The 19,480-nt window shown below is 35.9% G+C and overlaps 2 protein-coding genes across 2 annotated transcripts; both read right to left on the reverse strand.

Moving 5' to 3' along the window:
• Positions 380-5,669, reverse strand: LOC18608417 (ABC transporter B family member 19). Its single transcript, XM_007043101.2, has 10 exons — positions 5,388-5,669; positions 5,259-5,313; positions 4,740-4,915; positions 4,454-4,654; positions 4,074-4,333; positions 3,673-3,986; positions 3,307-3,530; positions 2,849-3,192; positions 2,037-2,473; positions 380-1,884 (listed from the first exon to the last, which is right to left on the reverse strand). The coding sequence occupies exons 1-10, from the start codon at positions 5,667-5,669 to the stop codon at positions 407-409; spliced, it is 3,771 nt and encodes a 1,256-aa protein (XP_007043163.2). The 3' UTR covers positions 380-406.
• On the reverse strand, positions 6,946-10,741 carry LOC18608418 (alpha-galactosidase 1). The gene is made up of 15 exons (XM_007043102.2): positions 10,546-10,741; positions 9,895-9,953; positions 9,624-9,680; positions 9,473-9,507; positions 9,220-9,323; positions 9,057-9,132; positions 8,835-8,893; positions 8,653-8,718; positions 8,480-8,563; positions 8,325-8,389; positions 8,145-8,227; positions 7,943-8,033; positions 7,786-7,835; positions 7,556-7,696; positions 6,946-7,395 (listed from the first exon to the last, which is right to left on the reverse strand). The coding sequence occupies exons 1-15, from the start codon at positions 10,668-10,670 to the stop codon at positions 7,303-7,305; spliced, it is 1,188 nt and encodes a 395-aa protein (XP_007043164.1). The 5' UTR covers positions 10,671-10,741; the 3' UTR covers positions 6,946-7,302.

A 19,480-nucleotide genomic window follows, 5' to 3' on the forward strand; every position in this document is an offset into this window, starting at 1 on the left:
AAGCCAAATAATCCAATTATATTAAACAAATTTTGTATTTATGAGATACATTGTTTCTTTATTTCATTAATGATATATAATATAATTTTGAAGTATATGAAATTAATTTTTTGTTTTGAAAATTAAGATACGTGAATGAATTTATACTTATCTTAAATATTTATTTTGATTTTTTTATATTTTCGTTAGTGAAAGTACATATAATTTTTTATCTTCAAATTAGATTTTGTCACCTAATATTCTTTTACTTAATCATTGAAAGTACATACATATTGGATGCATCTTTTTAAAGTTGGGCACTCATAATCCTCGTGCTACATGCCTTTCTTTTATATGCATCAAGAGGTAGATCTTTCAGATTGAAAAGAAAAAAAGAAAAGCTAGTGAGGTTATATCTGCTAGTGTATTAATTTTCTATTGCACTCTGAAGCTGGACCAGTCTCGAATAAACTCCCTCGGATGCTGATATAAGGGTTGAGTGGGAACCAATCTCCACAATCTCTCCTTTATCCATGACAACGATCACATCTGAGTTTATGACCGTGGATAGTCTATGTGCAACTGTAATCTGGGTTGGTCTAGACAAGAATCCACCATTTCCCTTCTTATCTATGGATTCCAGGGCGTTTACTATGGTTCTTTCGGACTCTACATCAAGTGCACTTGTTGCTTCATCCAGAAGCAAGATTGCAGGCCTCTTTAGTAGGGTTCTTGCAATGGCTATTCTTTGCTTTTGTCCACCTGAAACTTGGCACCCTTTTTCCCCAACTACTGTATCGAAACCATCAGGCAAATTGCTTATGAACTCATGTATGTTTGCTTCCCTTGATACCTCCACAATTTCAGTCTCGGAAGCATGTTCAGTCCCATAGCAGATGTTGTCTCTTATTGAGGAACTAAAAAGAAGTGGTTCTTGTTGCACCAGCCCAATTTGTCTTCTTAACATCCTTAGATTATATTCCTTTATATTCTTGCCATCAATAAGAACCCTTCCCTTCCACGGATCATAGAACCTTAGCAAAATGGCCAGCACAGAGGACTTGCCAGCTCCACTTGGCCCAACAAGAGCAATTTTTGTCCCTGGTTCAATTTGTAAACTGAAGTTGTTGAGAACAGTCACTTCTGGCCGTAAGGGATAGTTAAATTTAACATTTTGGAATTCGATTTTTCCTTTAATCCTCTCAAGGTGTGAGTCCTCTGGTGTATCAGGTTCGATTTCTGTTCTCCGGTCAAGAGTTTCAAATGTAGGAGTTAGAACATTGATAGCGGAAATGGCAGCGGGGATCAACGTCCATAGTTCGGTGATTGAAGGTACTGTGAGGGAGAAAATCTGGTATGATCTTATGGCATTTACGAAACTTGCTTGTCGTCTACCAACCAAAATCGTTGTATACCATAAAGCAACAGCATGAGCAATATTCCATAAGCAAAGGGAAAAGCCTTGAATGATCCCATACTTAATACTTTCTTTCCTACTTCTTTTCTTTGGCTTTTCCAAGGACTTTGCGGCTTTCCTGATTATGTGCTCTTCATGGCAAAACGATGCAATGGTTCTTATGTTGGCTGCAGACTCAGAAGCAAGGGCGACAACTTCACGGTGTGTAGCAGCAGAGTTACCCGCAAATCCTTTGGCAGATTTGGCCTGAATGAGTCCACCAATAAAGTGGCAAGGCATCACAGCCCAAGCTACCAGACCCATTCTCCAGTCTACAATCATGCTAACAACCGTTGCAATTAGTATGGAAGAAATACATTGGACAATAACAGACATCCGATCAGATATTATGGTTTTGACCATGGAGGTGTCATTGATGACCCTTGAAGTAAGTGAACCAACACTATTCTCAGGTTTCTCAAACCATGTTAACTCATTTCGTAGTATACCTGCAAGATTTTAATGAAACAGATGTTAGTATGTGGCGTGAGAATGTTTCTTAAAACTTATGGAAGCTAGCAAAATGAATTTCACATTGAGAAAAAGAAGAAGTAGGGAAACATGATGATATATTTAGATATTCCCATGGGACAATTAATACCTGAATACAGAGCTCGCCTGAGGTTTGCCATGGCCTTTTCTCCAACCACTCCATAGAAGTAATGCTGCAGGGTGTGCATGACTAAAGCAAGCAATCCTATTAGAGAGAAGATGATGGAATACCTCCCAACCAGCTGCCTTGCATCTTTCTTGTAGTATCCTACTCCTACAGTAATGATGAAGAATCCAAAAAAGGGCTTTGAAACACCAGCAAAAGCTGCTGCTATGGAGCCAGTTGCAACTTTTGCAAGCTCTCCTTTTTTTAAGCCAAACCAGATTCTGAAGAATGTAATTGTGTTTTTTCTTCTTTTCGATTCCACTTGCTTGGAAGATTCACTAAGATGTCCGTCGAGATCTTTTGTTTCCTCCTTAGGCTCAGTGTCTAGAGGTGAAAACTGTTGATCGGTAGTAATAGCTTCTTCAGTGGCTTCACTAGCCCTGTCATTGTCCACGTTCCAAGCAAGTTAGAATGTTGTTTAACTTTCCTTCTGAAATAAATTCTGAGTATAAAAATTACACCAGTTGTCTTTTGAGGTTCGGATTACTCTTAAAATGGTTCAGTTGTCACATGTAACAACTAAAATTTCGTTAGTGCATCTCTCTCAAAAAGGAAAATTCACCACTAATAATTCATTGGTGCATCTACCATATGAAAGTTCACATGTAACAACTGAACCATTTTAACACCAACTCGGTCTCTCTTTTATATATTTTGAATGAATTTAGCATTCTTATTCAACTCGGATGAATCCAGTCAAAACTTTGAGATATAGGAGATCAAGTTTATTCCTGGGGCATCACATGTGGACATACCTTGACTCACGAATTTGGCCAATGTCCTGAATGCTGAACAAATTTTTGTAGAACATGCTAGAGTCTAACAAGCTGCGGTGTGTTCCCGTTTCTGTAACTTGTCCATTCTCCACTACTGCAATTATATCAGCATTGATAATGGTTGACATCCTGTGCGCAATCAAGATAACTGTCCTCCCCTGCATAGCCTTCTCCAGGGCGTCTTGGACCAGTTTCTCCGACTCCGAATCAAGCGCACTTGTTGCCTCATCAAGTAAAAGAATTGGAGGATTCTTTAGAATAGCTCTTGCTATGGCAATTCTCTGTTTCTGTCCTCCTGATAACTGGACTCCTCTTTGGCCTACCTGCATTGCATTCCTAACCACAAAGTCAGTATTGCTTGTCGGTTGGTGTATTTACACAGCACAGTCAAGCCTTAAAATTTTTTTAAGTAAGTTAATAGAGGCTAGGTGGACAACCTCCGTTGAATACTGATTTGGAAGTTGAGAGACAAAAGTATGTGCATTCGCCATTATTGCTGCATCCTGGATCTGTCTGTCGTTGGCATCCATATTTCCTACTTTGATATTATCCTTGATAGTGCCAGCAAAGAGTGATGGTTCTTGGGATACTGCTCCAATATTCTTCCGAAGGAACTTCAAATCAAGATCCTTGATGTTATGATTGCCAATTAGAATCTCCCCTGCAGTGTAGTACATTTTTCATTAGCCTGGCATTAGATAGAAATCCTGTTTGAATCAAAGCAGCGTAGACATTTGCATAACCACGCTAATACAGCGATTAATTCAAATTGTAACAGGCACCACCAAGAAGATGCAACCAACCTTTGGAGGGATCATAGAACCTTTCAACTAAGGAGATAACAGTACTCTTTCCACAACCACTGCTGCCCACTAAAGCAACCATCTTTCCTGCTGGAATTGACAATGAAAATCCTTGAAGGATCAACTTTTCCGGCCGAGAAGGGTAAGCAAAGTATACATCACGTATTTTGATGTTGCCACCAATCTTCTCGACTTCCTTTCCCCTTGAATCATAACTGATAGCTGGCTTTCTTCGGATCACCTTGAAAACCTCATATCCTGCAGCCTTTGCCTGATTAAATATTTCGATGTCTGGTGCGGCAAAAGTAAGTGATCTGCAATTTAAAACAATCCGGTGTTACATATGCGTAGAGACTGGAGTGAAATACTTTATTAGCCTCAAGGACAGGGTCTTCTCTTACACGGATCCAAAGAGAATGCTCATCACCGCAGCAATAACATCCCCTCCTTTTGCTTTCCTGGAAGTGACAGCAATAGCTCCAATCCAAATGATCAAAGCCCAGGCACAGAAGGTAACAGTTTGAAACATGCCGGTTCCAACTCCTTTTATCAGTGCTTCCCCTTTGCTTAAGGAGAACTGTTTCTCCAAACACTCTGAGAACGATTTAATTGCAGAATTCTCTCCAACAAAAGCAAATACAGTTTTGATTTGAGAGACAGTCTGCGGCATAGTAAACCTTAGATATTAATAACTGAGATAACTTAGATACTCATGTATTAATCATCTTACAGGTTTAAGATATGGAGCGAGAAGCAGTTACATTTTTTGACAACTTATTACCTGTTCTACCAGTGATGTAGCTTCTGATATGTAGAGCATCTTAGTAGCTGAAATAGCATTCATTTTCTTGGTGTAGGTACCTCCAATCACAAGAATCATAGGAGCAACCACAAACATAAGCAGGGAAACTTCCCAACAGCATATGGCAGCAATAAAGATTGCAGAAAAGAATGTTGCAAAGCTTGAAAGAAAATGGCCCAACTGGGAGTCAGAAGTTAAGTTAGCAATATGTCAACATTTTGAAGAAAGCTATAAAGCGAGGTGAACAAATGCTTCAGTTATGTACCTTCTCCCCTATTGCATCTTGTATGATACTCATGTCATAACTCATTCCACTAATTATTTTCCCACTTGTTAAATCTGTATCAAATGCTCCAATATCTTGGTTGAGCATTGCTCTCAGGAATGTTAATCTTAGTCGTGCCATTTGTCTTTCACTTGCATACATCCAGCATCCAATCTCTGCAAAGCTCAAATCCATAAGGATATATGGAGCAGTACAAGGGAGTTCTAGGCAGTTGCAAGATCATGTTGTCAGTTCTTCCAGTGTCATAGACAAAGAGGGGGCTATTGCTCCTTTCTTCTTAAACACAATGTAGAATTCATTGCCTAAGAGCCACTATGTATCTCTTAACAGATTAGTTCTGACAGGGGGCCCATTTAAGATAATCTAGAAAGTATAGTATAATAGACGCATATTTACATTGGTATGCTAATTAGTAATCCTTCATTGCCTATTCGTTGTGGAGTCCAAGGCTAATTGTCATATGACCTTGTTAATATTACTAAGACAAGAATAAGATACCTAGTACTCCAGCAGGGAATGTGGCGAAAGCCATGTACCATACGAAGGGAACAACCTGCACAAAAAAACAAGTCAAGACGTGCTGATAAAACTCTATCAAAATTTTAAGCTGGTGCAGCTTGTGCATACCTTCTTGATTGCCTTAACCATGCCATCAATGTTATTAACGTTGTCCCCAAATGCATTAAGAGCTTTGCCTAGCAACAGATATCCAACAGGTTGAGCCATGCCATGTACTACGGAACCCAAGGTCCCCAATGCCATAAGTGTCCAGTCCAGTGTATCTGCATAGCTCAAAAGCATATAGAATGGAAAAGCTTTGTTGGCAGCATCTCCATTCTTCTTCTCGTCTTCTATTACCCCTCTCTTTTCCTCTTCTACCTTCATGATTTCATGAGTTCGGGGTGCCATTGGTGTGGACGACCCAAAGTGTTTGGTTCCTGAATGTGCTCCTACAGTCTGCCTCGTCGATGTGTATATATACTTCGTAGTTTTTAGGAAAAAATATGTTTAACAAAGAATATAACATGGATATGCCCTGGATGCGTTCAATAAAAGAATGAGAACTGAGTTGTTTCTCTTTGGAATAATCCCAAATTTCTGTTTCTGCATGTCGTTGCCTCGTGTGACGTAGAAAAGACATGCAGAAGGATACATATATACAGACGCCTTTTGCAATGCCAGGTAGCCTCGTCATCGTGGATATTAAAGTAAACAAACGTTGACATCTTACACGTTGACATCTTAAACTATAATAATAACTTGGCTTTTTCATCTTTTTGTCGTATCACCAATCCATGACAACGCATTGGCAGTACTTACTCAAAACAAATTTTATCCCAAATTGTATAAGCAGCTCACGTAAGTGCTTCCGTGTAAACCTGATTGATGATGGGCCGGTTCTTTTTAGGTGGTATAATTCAATCACAGACAATTTCTTTAAACAAAACCGAAGCAGCACTGTTTGGTTGTTTTAACAAAAATTGGGTATTCTCATTCGTCAACGTGTTTTCCTCATCTTTGTAGTGATTCAAGAACCGTAGGCAACGAACCATCCAAAGAAACTGACTTTTCAAGCAATGGTTATGGTTTGAGCCATGAGAGTTATTTGATCAGTCATCAGAGGAGGCATGTAGTAATGCAGGCGGCCATTCATCATTTCCTAGTTCTCAGACATGATACATGGTCCAAACTCCAAACAAATTATCCCAAAAAAAGACATGGTCCAACACTCCTGCACCTGGATTCTCCCTTACAAAATTTGGCCTAAGACCTCTCTATAAACGTTGAGGCTTCTTATTGAGGACCAGTTTTCTAGTAGAAAAACAACGCATCCTTAAAAAAGAATACAATTGAAGACCTGGATTTAAGATAATTGTGTCACATAATAATTTTGGATATCATCTTCAACAACTTGATCTAATGACTGAGCCTTCATGTTTGTCCTGACTAATGTAGGTATTCTTAGCAGTTCCTTGAATAAAAACAGAATCCATTATGCTGTATTAATTCAAATGTACACTTTCCTAGTGAGCCCTTACCTTGCTGCCATTGAGTTCATCTAGGAAAATTTTCCCTTTTCCTTTCATTTTACGGATTTATTTAGGCTTTTTCAAGGGTTAACGAAGAAGACACATCTGCAAACCATTTTATGGGAAATTTTGTAAATTTCATTTGCATGGTAATATGAGAACTAAGTCTAATCTTATGGTTTATTTCATATATAAGTACATATGAAAAGAATGTCTGCAAGACCGCAACCATCAATTGCAACCTGATAACAACTTTTACGCATCTGCAATATCATAGAGGAAAGCTTTGCTTCCTCCATGTTATTAACAACTAATTCATGTACTGATCTTCCCCCCCACAAAAAAAAAAAAGAAAATGAAAAACTAATTCCATGTCACGTCAGAAATTACAAAATTCTAGATGACTGCAACATCAGGTGACTACTCGCTAAAAGCTTAAAACACGTAAGAGTGAAGAGACTACTAGCATCACAAACATTCCAAAGCAACTGGTGTTTGGTAAGAGTGATTTTTTAAGCAATTGGCTTCAGCACATACATTTTGCAGGAATGAGATTTCAAAGTCGCTGTCAGATTGCCCACAAATTTTGTCTTCAGTGTTTTGTGCTGCAAGAGATGCATACATGTTACATTAGTAGGTGTACCGTAGCAGTTAAAATGTGCTGCACAAGGTTATAAGTAATCATTCATGCATGCAAAGGGAAACAGCAGCACATTGGAAAAATGACAGTAGAATATACTAAAGCTTGTAGCTAAAATTATGTACCTCCCAAAGATCTCTTGCTTCAACAACAGTTGTGGAGGCTAGTCCAATATCATCCCAGCGAGCTGTAACAGAAGTACGAATAGGACCCTTGTTGAGTATGACCACAGCTACTCTATCACCAGAAATAGGTGCTGCCCAAGTCTGTTCGAAGGCATAGAAAAAAGGTAAATTGAGCAGAGTATGGCATATTGGTATACATTGAACCAAAAAGGGGCTGTGATAAATTTTACCTCTTCATCACCTTGCATCCTAACCTTCTTAGCTTGAATACCATATGGATCTATTGTACGCCGTAACATGAAGTTAAAAAATTGATAACTAATGATGCTTAGGAATTACTTAAAGGGGGGAGCTTAATGGTTTTTGTATAAAGTTAGTCATTATTACCTTGGTTAACAGCAATGACCTCTTTATTTGAAATAATCTCTATTGTCTCTTTTGTCATGTTCCTTATGTCACAACCAAGAAGAAGAGGAGCCTGCAATACCATTGACATTTTATCAACCAGATGTAACATGCATATAACTTGATTAAGCAAAAAAAAAAAATGCATATAACCTGGCATCAAACAGAAGATATCATCTGTTACCTTGGAAATTGCCCACAAGCTGAAATGTACTATATATTCATCTTTTGTCATCCCTCCATTCCCCACCTCAAGCATGTCAGGATCTATCAAAATAAATTACATAATAAATCTCTCAAAAAATTGTAATTATAAATTATTTCTATATTGGTTAAAACACTGCCACTGGTAGAGAAGTCAAACCATTCCAACCACCAGGCCTTGCATATTCGGCATAAATTTCATTTTGGTCAGCTCTGGAGATCATACTGCGAGGCAGAAAAAGTTGCAAGTTAGGGCTCTAGGGCGAGGCTAGGATACCCAAAATAGAAACCGATTTTCTGAGCATAAATCTTTACCTTTCCCATGTATCTGTTATGTCATTAGTTGTCCTCCAGCTATTTCCTACAGGGGCACCCCATTCAGCAGGGTGCATATCTCCCCTAAGAAATCAAAATGAAACATAAGCCCAACCAAAAAGAATCAGCAATTAATGAATAAAAAGCTTAAGTTGCTGTGCTTCAGAAGGTACCATTCACATAGAGAGAAGAAGATGGGGCGGCCAGCCTTCCTCAAAGCACGAGTCATGACAGGGTATCTACATGAAGAGTAGTAATGATAAATGAGAAGATGGCTATAGGTTTGGATACATTGCTGCAAATCTGAACAAAAGTCAATTGTGTAATGGAATGTTACCATAGATACGACTATTACCTTTCAATTGGCTTTAAGCCACCATTGTGACAGTTATCATACTTCAAATAATCAATACCCTGCAAACAAAACAATTTCCACGTTGAATTCTATTTTTTATCATCTTATGATTATTTAGGATAATAATTGTAACAATTTTTTCATTTGCAAGTGTATGCAAGGTAGATTCCAAAAAAAAAGAAAAAGGATTAACACATGGAAAATGATCACTGAAGTTCATACCCATGAAGCAAACGTTTTAGCATCCTGTTCTTCATGACCAAGTGAACCAGGCATTGTCTTACTACAAGTAAAATACCTGCAAAATAAATAATAGTGTATCCATTAGCGATAGGCACCATTCATGTTTTTGTCTCATTAGTCATAAGAGCTAGAGTTACATTACCCTGCATCTGCATAGATCCCTAGCTTAAGACCCTTTTTGTGAACATAGTCTGCTAGAGCTTTTATCCCAGATGGAAAGGTTGACTTCTTAGGCACTAGATTACCCTGAAATTGATTAGAGTGAGCTAGTTATTGCCACATCACCGTTTAATTATCCTTCATAGGAGAAACATTTCTAGTTTTCTACAACCTCTAACTGCTTATATAGGAAAAGAGGCAGGGGCTATGATTAACTTTAAAAGAAAAATGAATACCTTCTCATCACGAGAAATTTCACCCCAGCAATCATCTAAGAAAGCAAGATGTTCAAGTATTTAGTCAGCCACTTCAAATCAATGATTCAAATGAAGGAACAAACTAGCAGTTATTTAGGTTAGAGGCATTAAAATAATTATAGCAGCATACCTATATTAACATATTCATATCCAAGCTTGGAAAGCCCAGTTGAAACTAGAGCATCAGCTGTCAAACGAACAAAATATTCAAGTTTAAGGTAGTGTATGCTACAATAGACTGTTTTTCAAAGTTATAAACTATATATGACTGTATCATCAAGCAATGAAATCTGACTGAGAACTACATTACAAGCATTACCAATTGGTATAAAACTTTAAAAAAGAAATAAAAGAAGAAGACAAATTAAATATAAAAGGCATATATGGGTTACTATATTTACCAGTTTTTCTGATCATTTTTTCGTCAATTTTGCAGTAGAAGTGATTCCAGCTATTCCACCTGCAGGGAAAAGGAAAGACAAAGTACCTGATTAACCCAAAATTCTAAAAGAAAATTACGCCTAGAGCGGAAATGATTAAGAGGAAAAAAGATTAAAAAGAAAAACAGATACAAAACTCACTGTCAAATTTCCGATGACAAATGTAAATTAGTACATATTAATATTCCATTTCCCCTTTTACCAAAGTTTTACCAAGCAGAATCATCCCTTTCTTCTGGCGAGAATAAGAGAATCAAGCCTTAAATCATGGCTCTTGTTGAAGTCGTGAAACAGAAAATCTCAGCAAAACATAACCAAAGTTCAGTCTTGAACAGATAACCCATAACAAATCTTATCATTAATACCAGTACTAATTCACGCATGAATGCACTACCCCAACTCTGATCTGATGAGTACCGCAAATAAGGTTTAATGCAGACGACAACACAAACTGTCAAAGACAGTGGTTTTCAGTAAAAACATTCACTGTTCAACCTCCACCGACCAAGATTTTTGTGACAAGCAACCGGTCCAAAAACAAGCATAAACAAGTAATGCAGTGAGTACACATACAGTATTAAAACAGATAAAGCAGAGGCAAACATAGCATACCCCATGGGAGGAGTCAATCCAATACCATTGGTCAGCATACTTCTCCTGCTGGTTGCTAGCGTCAAAGACGCCAACCCCATCACCATTATCATTGCTAACCCCACGGCACAGCATCTCTTCCCCATTTCCGCCGCAGCTTTAAACTCTTCTCAAAAAAAAAAAAGAACACACAGAGTGATCTGTGGTATTATAACAGTAACGTGACTGGCACTGCAGTGAAAATTGTTCTTTATAGGCACTTTATTTGCCATAATGCCAAAATTGCCCTTTGGACAATCATTTTATTATCTAATTACTGGATTAGGATTATCTTGGTATTATCACCTACGCAATAGTTTATGGAAAATTGTAAAAATGATCGTTAGACATTAAAGCAGAGGAAACAGTCCAATTATTAACATTCCTTCTGTTTCCTATGGAATTAACTGGCCAATTTCGTAATTTCCAAAACTGAGGAAATGATTTTCCATATCTTTTTTGACTCACAAGATGATTATTGGCTTTATTTGCTTGCTCCATATTAGAAGGTGTAGAGAATATTGAGGAAATATATATAAATTTTAGATTAAAGCCTTATCCTTAACTTTATTTACCTAATATATCCAAATTTTAGCTCAAATTTCAACCACAAGCTATGCTTTTTGATTATTATTTGAAAATGGACTAATTCCAATTTAAATGATAGACACACATATCACGAAAAGAGAGTTGAACAAAAACTTATGCACTATTAATCTCAGTTTTTTTTCTTCTTTAAAGTATAAATTATGATTGTAGTTCACAACGGGGTTTTAGGTTGGCAAATGTATATATATACATATTTTATAATTGAAAAAAAAAGATTTAAATTTTATTTTTTAATTAAAAAATTATATATTAATTAATAAATTAAATGTTCGGATGTGATAAATATATATATTTTGTTTGAATAACAAAAGGGAAAATCACAGCAAAAAAACCAAAATCATCCTACAATTCTGAGAGTTGGTCCCAAAAATTTTGGCCAAAATGGGATTCTTGCATAAAGTGGCACAGCTATTTGAGGTTCATTTGTAAAAACCCAGAAGAAGCTGCAATGGAACCCAGCAAAGGACATGGGTATCCCCTTAGCCCTTAGATACTGTCAAATAATTGTAGCAGAAAAATCACATGCCCGATGGATTAGTGACCACACTTTTGAAAGCACTTTGCTTTTACGCATGCTGGTTGATTGATTGCCTAAGTCAATTCTTTATAAGCATTTTTTTTCCCCAGTAATCAAAGACTTGTCTTTAGTTTCAAAGCTACAAAGAGCACGTGGCAAGGAAGGAAAGGGTGCAAGTAGAAGTTTCATGACTCCAAGGAACAGAGACTCCCTGATCCGTATCTTTCTGGGAAGATATGGGTCAGTATTTGCCAGCTATTTGGTCCATCTTTTAATATTATCAAAACTATAAGAGTAAGTCCTTTTAATTCAAGATGAGATGTGGAGATGTAGCTGAAAATAAATAAATAAGATAAGTAAGTCCTTCCCTTTAATGATGTAATGCTCCAACCGCATGCATGTTTTATCCTTTGTTTTGGGTTTTCAGGAAAATGATATGTGAATAATTCCTAAAGGATCATCACCTGTTATCCAAATCCATTAAATAATCTACGAGCGTAATTTTGGATTGGATAAATTACAAAAAGATATTTCGTGATTTTCGAGAAATAAATTAATTTATTCCCTCATTTTCAAATATGTTGACCTTGTAATATTTCCGTTTACATTGTGGAAACACCGCAATCTTTAGACACATGAAGGTAACGTGGTCTATAAAAAACAAAGTAAATTCCAAAAAAAATAAAAATAAAAAAATAAATTCGGGCTTCTTCGACCTAAAATGGGTTTGGTTCTTTCTTCCTTCAACAATCGTTCAAAGTGGACAAAAATTGCATTGTCAAGATCTGAAATTACTTTATAAGATAAGAAATCTGGTACTGTGATGCTACATGAATGAGATTATATTTGATGCACTGTACACTGTTAAGTTATAAGATAGTGTCATTTCATCTAAAAAATAAATATAATTTTTAAATAGATATAAAAATAAATATTTTTAATTTTTAAAAATATTTTAAAAAATTAAAAAAATAATTTTTTATCTCTCTCCAACTCTCTCCCACCTAATCTCATTTTCTTCTCTCTTTTTTTTGTCCATTATCAGTAATAGAAACCTAAATCTAGGGATTGTTGCTATAATTAAACTCAAACTCTATCAAAACTTGAATGAGAGAGCTAGTGTTTATAATTGTTTATAATCAACTTAGTAAATTTTATTGATAACTCTTAATTTTCACATTGGAATAGATTTTGTAAAGCAAAGCAAATACAAAATGTATTGAAACATTGATACTTGATATTGTTGTTTAATCCAAAGATAAAAAAGTTATCAGAAAATCAACAAGAAAAATTGATCCAAAATTAAAAATAAAAAAAATACAACTAATTAAAATTCATTTTCAAAGATAAACCTAAAGAACTAAAATTGAACTAAAGTCGTTTTCTTGTAAATACTACATCCAAAATATCAACTACTTACTAAAAACACCAAAAGAACCAAAGTCAAAGTAAGCTTAATAGTTGTTAATTTTTCATAATTTCCTTCCATTGAAAATTAATCATTAGTTTTTCTTCTTGATTTTTCTGATGGCTCTTTTATCTTTCTGTTAGATAATAGTATCAAGTCTCAATGTAACAGTTTCACAATATTTTGTGTCTACTTTTGCTTAACAAAATCTATTCCAACATGAAAATGAAGAGTAACCAATTGAAATTTACGAGCTAATTATGAATGACTACAACACTAGCTTTTTCTTTCAAGTTTTGATAGAGTTTGAGTTTAATTATAACAACAATTAATATATTTAGGTTTTTATTGTTGATAATGGGCAAAAAAGAAGAGAAGAAGATGATGAGATTGGATGAGAGAGAGAGAGTTAAAAAGAGATAAACAATTATTTTTATCTTTTTAAAGAAAATTGATAATATTTATTTTTAAGTTTTTAAAAAATTTATATTTATTTTTTAATGAGGTGACACTATCTCATGACTTGACAATATATCAAATATAGAATTAAATAATATATATATATATATACTATTCATATTTTAACTCTAATTAACGACCTAACCAACTAATAATATTGTATTTTAATGATATCAATGAATTTATACAATTATCTTAACACCCTTTCAAATGATTTGATAAATATTGAGTGTAGAAACTAAGTTTTGAAAGAAAACATCAAAGTCAAATGAAGAGTCCTCCAGTCACACGATAACATGAAGGTGACCATCAATCTCAATGTGCTTGGCCCATTTATGAAACACATCATGGCATGATAAGTAATCTGTACAGCACTTCTATCAATGAAGTACAGTGGCAAAAGAGTGTGCAATGCCCATATCCTCTAGTCTATATTAACTCTGAAGTAGCCTCCACAATAGCAAGATCTGATTCAGTACTAGAGCGGGCAGTAATTATTTGTTTCTTGCTACGCCAAGAAATGAGAAAATAGTCTAAAAAGAAACAATAACTATTTGTAAAACGATGATTGATAGAGTCACTTACCTAATCAACATTAGAATACCTACATAAAACTAGAGAAGAATGAACTGAGAAGTGAAGTCCATAACAAGAATGTGCCTTTAACATAAGAAAGAACATGAGGAACTACTGAAAAATGAGACAAACGCAGCCATAAATTAATTGACTAGATGAACAACGTAAGCAATATCAAATTGAGTCATTATGAGACAAACCGGACTTTTAATGAGTCGGTGATATAAAGTAAGATTAGGAAGACGAGTTCTATCCATCAAAGTAAGTTTAGCTATCGATAATGTCAGCTCGAGAAAGTAAATCAGATGCATCCTTAGTTTGAGAAAGATAGCATCGGAGGAAACCTCTAGTTCTAAAAAATAACAAAGGGAACCAAGATCTTACATTTCAAATTGTTGTACAAGAAACTGTTGTAATTTTGCAATACATGTTGTATCATCACCGGTGATGATCATATAATCTACATAGAGAAGAAAAAAACAATGTAATGAGTAGTACGCCAAATAAAAAATGTAGAATCATGAAAGCTAAAAATAAAACCAAATTGAGAAATAATGAAACTAAATTTCATAATTTACAAGCTACAAGAGCAAAAGTTTCTTAATTTATAGTCTATCCCATATTCTTGAGTATAATCCTTAGCCACCAAACGAGTTTTATAATATTGAATAGATCCATCTGAGTGGGTTTTGATTTTATAAACTCATTTTAAATCAATAGAAGTTTTGTTAGAAGACAAGTCGACTAAATCCCAAATATAAGTTTTTCTCAAGAGCTTGAAGCTCGTCATCTATAACTTGTTGCGAATGATAAGACTGAGGCTCATCCAAGGTTACAAACAGAACAGAAACAATGATAATTGTGGAGATAATGAGGAGTTTGTTTCACTCGGGTTGAACAACGAAGGGTTGGAACTGTTAAGAATAATATTTGCATGGCTTGGTGTCCGTGTATATGCAGTTGTTGATTATTTGGATAAAGACATGCAGTTGCTGGTTATTTGGATTTAGACATGCAGTTACTTGTAGTAAACTGTTTTAAACATCCTTTTAACACTTGTAATCCATGCCTCAACACTTGAATCCATGTCTTGACAAGTGTTATGCATGTAACTACCTTTTTTGTGTATAAATAGAGGTGTCTAGTATGAATAAAGTGTGCCTTCATCAGAACAATTTCTGTTCTTCTTTAAAATTCCTTCTCTGGTTTGTTGCTTCATACAGCAACTTTAGTTCTGTCCATAATTTATCTTCATGGTATCTAGAGTCTATTTTGATCTTTAAGGGCTGTGTTTGTAAGACAATTAAAACAAATTCATTTCCCGAAACCTTAAGAAAACCATCTTCATACAAAATGGCCTCCAGCAATATTCTTAGTCATCAATCTCCACCAAACTTCAATGGAGAGAATTATGCAATTTGGTCAGTTAAGATGGAAGCCTATCTTCGTGGTTACGATCTTTGGGATGTCATAGAATCTGGAGGTGAAGTACTTATCTTGAGAGAAAATGCAACCCTCGCACAAATTAAACAACATAGTGAGGAAGTTGCTAAGTGCTACAGAGCGCTGGCATGTATCCATGGGGCTGTTTCGGATGCTGTATTTACAAGAATAGTGGGAGCCAAATCAGCAAAAGAGGCATGGGACAAACTGAAGGAATAATTCCAAGGCTCAGAAAGGACAAAGCAGATGCAGGTAATGAATTTATTGAGGGAATTTGAGACTTTGAGAATGAAGGATACTGAAAATGTTAAAGACTACATTAACAAAATCATGCGAGTGGTGAACTAGGTGCGGCTGTTGGGAGAGAATCTTTCTGAAAGCCGTGTAGTCCAAAAAGTTCTTGTGTCTCTATCAAAAAAATTTGAATCTACAATTACATCATTAAAAGGGTCAAAGGACCTCTCAACCTTGACTTTTACTGATGTAGTAAATGCACTCCAAGCCGCAGAGCAAAGGAGAGCAATGCGAAGTGATAATACATATGAAAACGCTTTATTTGTAAAGATGAAAGGAAAAGCAGGAGGTGAGTCAAGAATAAAAAAAGGCTCAGGTGATCAGAAGGAGAAAGAAAAAGAAAGGGTTCAATATAACAAAACTCATGGGAAAAAGAACAAGTTTCAGATGTGCTTTCACTGCAAGAAAAGAAATCATTCAAAGGCCTACTGCTGGTTTAGACCGAGTGTCAGGTGTCGTGCATGCAATCAATTGGGTCACATTGAGAAGGTATGTAAAAATAAACCAGAGAAGCATGATAAGGCATCACAAACAAATGAGAATGATGATGTTGCCGAAGAGCAGTTGTTTATGATCTTGACACGACCCAAGGTAGTTGACTCAAATCAATGGTTGTTGGACAATGGTTGTTTAAATCACATGACCCCCAACAAAGAAATCTTTACTGAACTTGATACTCTGTATCAATCTAGTGTTGAAATTGGTGATGGCAAATATCTATATGCAGTAAGGAAAGGTACAATCAACATTCAAACTTCCCTGGGAAGCAGGTATGTCAAAGAAGTGTTGCTTGTTCTTGATATTGCTCAAAATCTACTAAGTGTAGGCCAAATGATGGATGATGGGTATGTCTTACTTTTTAAAGATAAATCATGTACTGTGTATGATTCATCGGGTGAGTTTGTTATGAATGTTCCCATGAAAAGGAAATGTTTTCCTGTAAATTTGGAAGATGTTTGTTGTCCAGCCTCTGAGGTAAAACCGAATATGACAACACTTTGGCATAAACGGTTTGGACATTGTAATCTTGGTTCCTTGGTACATGCTAGCAAGTCAGGCTTGATGGAGAATTTGTCTTCCTTAACTAAATCAAATCAAGTTTGTAGTACATGTCAGTTTAGGAAATCTGCTAGGAAGCCATTTCCATCTGCTCAATCAAGTAGAGCAACCATGAAGCTTGAACTTGTTCACACTGACATTGGAGGTCCTATGAGTGAAGAATCTCTAAATGGAAGCAAGTTTTTTCTAATCTTCATTGATGATGCTTCCAAAATGTGTTGGATTTATTTGATGAAACATAAATTTGAAGTGTTTAATCTCTTTTTGAAGTTCAAGGCTAGAGTTGAACAAGAATCTGGGAGGAAAATTAAAATTCTGAGATCTGACAATGGTGGAGAGTACGAGTCTTTAGAATTTTCTCAATATCTTGAGAAGGAAGGGATTTAACATCAACTCACAGCTCCTTACACTCCTCAACAGAACGGAGTTAGTGAAAGGAAAAATAGAATTATAATATAAATGACTAGGTGTCTTTTATTTGAAAAGGAGCTACCAAAGAGTTTTTGGGCGGAAGCAGCCAATACAACTGTATACTTGCTGAACATTCTTTCCACAAGAGCCTTGAGAATTGTGACTTCATATGAAGCTTGGTTCGAAAAAAAGCCATCAGTAAGTCATCTACGTGTTTTTGGGTGCATTTGTTATCAACATGTTCCTGATGTGCTAAGAGATAAATTACAGTCAAAGGCAGTGAAATGAATATTTGTAGGGTACAGTCTACAATCAAAAGCCTACCGCATATATCAAATTGACTCTGGTAAGATTTCCATTAGCAGAGATGTCACGTTCAATGAAGAACTTAGCTGGGATTGGAATGAGAAGCAAGTCAAAGAATCAAATAATGCTGTTCAAAGTTAGAATGATGATGGTGGTGAACTTGATCTTGATGAAACACTTGTACGAGGATCTCGCACTATTCAAGACATATACAACAGATGTCAAGTTGCAATAGCAGAACCTACCTCATTTGATGAAGCTGCACTTCACAAAGAATGGAGATCCGTTATAAGAGAAGAAATTGCAATGATTGAGAAAAACAAGACTTGGACTCTTGTTGATCGACCAAAACATAGATAAGTGATTGGCGTGAAATGGATCTTTAAGAAAAAGATGAATGCAGATGGTTCTCTAAATAAATGCAAAGCAAGGCTTGATGCAAAGGGTTTTTCTCAAATGCCAGGAGTAGATTATTTTGATACTTTTGCTCTTGTAGCAAGGTTGGATACTATCAGGCTTCTCTTTGTACTGTCAGCTGCTCATGGTTGGAAAGTCTTTCATCTAGATGTTAAGTTTGCATTTTTAAATGGCAGACTAAATGAAGAAATATATGTGGAACAACCCATGGGATTTGAAGTAGAAGTTGATAAAGACAAAGTATATAGGCTACATAAAGCCTTATATGGGTTAAAGCAAGCACCACGTGCATGGAATAGTAGGATTGACTCTTACTTGCAGAATCAGGGGTTTCACAAAAGTTTGAATGAGGCCACATTATATGTGATGGAAGGAGGTACTGCCAACTCTCTAATTGTATCATTATATGTTGATGATCTTTTGATAACAGGTGCAAATACAAAAGGTATTGCTAAACTTAAAACATAAATGGAGAAAGAATTCAACATGTCATATTTGGGTTTGATGACTTATTTTCTGGGACTTGAAGTGTCACAAACAAGAAGTGGTATTCACCTGACTCAACAAAACTACATAACAGAGGTGTTGAAACGATTCAACATGAACAATTGCAAGACAACTGAAACTCCTTTGAATGCAAAAGAGAAATTGTCAATCAACTTAAGTAACAAGCTCTACAATCCCAGTGAATATAGAAGTTTAATTGGTTGCCTTTTCTTATTATGTTCTACTCGACCAGAACTTATGTTTGCTGTCAGTTACTTGTCACGATTCATGCAACAGCCATGTCAATCACATCTCACAGCAGCCAAAAGGATTTTGAGGTATCTAAAAGGTACAGCAAGCTATGGTGTTGCATTCATACAAGCTAAAACCACTAAACTTGTAGGATTTTTTGATAGTGATTGGGGAGGTAGCATTGATGATGCCAAAAGTACCTTTGGATATGTATTTACTCTTGGGAATAGAGTGTTTTCATGGAATTCACACAAGCAAGAATCAGTGGCACAATCCTCAGCAGAAGCAGAGTACGTAGCAGCTACTGCAGCCGCAAACCAAGGGATATGGTTGAGAAAAATTCTACTTGATCTTGGAATGCCATTGATGAATCCTACAAAAGTGTTTGTTGACAACAAATCTGCCATATCAATAGCACAAAATCTAGTTTTCCATGGGAGAACTAAACACATTCATGTAAAATATCATGCCTTGAGGGATGCACAAAAGAAAGGTGAAATTCTTGTACAATATAGCTCATCTGATGATCAAGCTGCTGACATTATGACTAAGCCTCTTTCTAAGGCTAAGTTTGAACATAATCGAGAAATACTTATGGTGAAAAATACAAGCATTAAGGAAGGGTGTTAAGAATAATACTTGCATGGCTTGGTGTCCGTGTATATGCAGTTGTTGATTAT

Source organism: Theobroma cacao, chromosome 2 (assembly GCF_000208745.1).
Source record: "Theobroma cacao cultivar B97-61/B2 chromosome 2, Criollo_cocoa_genome_V2, whole genome shotgun sequence".
Classification (NCBI taxonomy): Eukaryota; Viridiplantae; Streptophyta; class Magnoliopsida; order Malvales; family Malvaceae; genus Theobroma; species Theobroma cacao.

What these genes read in the sequence shown, in the direction of transcription:
- LOC18608418 (XM_007043102.2), bottom strand. Translation starts at nt 10,670, where the DNA reads ATGGGGAAGAGATGCTGTGCCGTGGGGTTAGCAATGATAATGGTGATG. An exon ending in ATATGAATATGTTAATATAG is followed by an intron (nt 9,508 to 9,623) that starts GTATGCTGCTAT and finishes TTGCTTTCTTAG; the next exon opens with ATGATTGCTGGGGTGAAATT. An exon ending in AAATTTCTCGTGATGAGAAG is followed by an intron (nt 9,324 to 9,472) that starts GTATTCATTTTT and finishes AATCAATTTCAG; the next exon opens with GGTAATCTAGTGCCTAAGAA.
- LOC18608417 (XM_007043101.2), bottom strand. Translation starts at nt 5,669, where the DNA reads ATGGCACCCCGAACTCATGAAATCATGAAGGTAGAAGAGGAAAAGAGA. An exon ending in ATTCCCTGCTGGAGTACTAG is followed by an intron (nt 4,916 to 5,258) that starts GTATCTTATTCT and finishes TGAGCTTTGCAG; the next exon opens with AGATTGGATGCTGGATGTAT. An exon ending in AAGATGCAATAGGGGAGAAG is followed by an intron (nt 4,655 to 4,739) that starts GTACATAACTGA and finishes TCTGACTCCCAG; the next exon opens with TTGGGCCATTTTCTTTCAAG.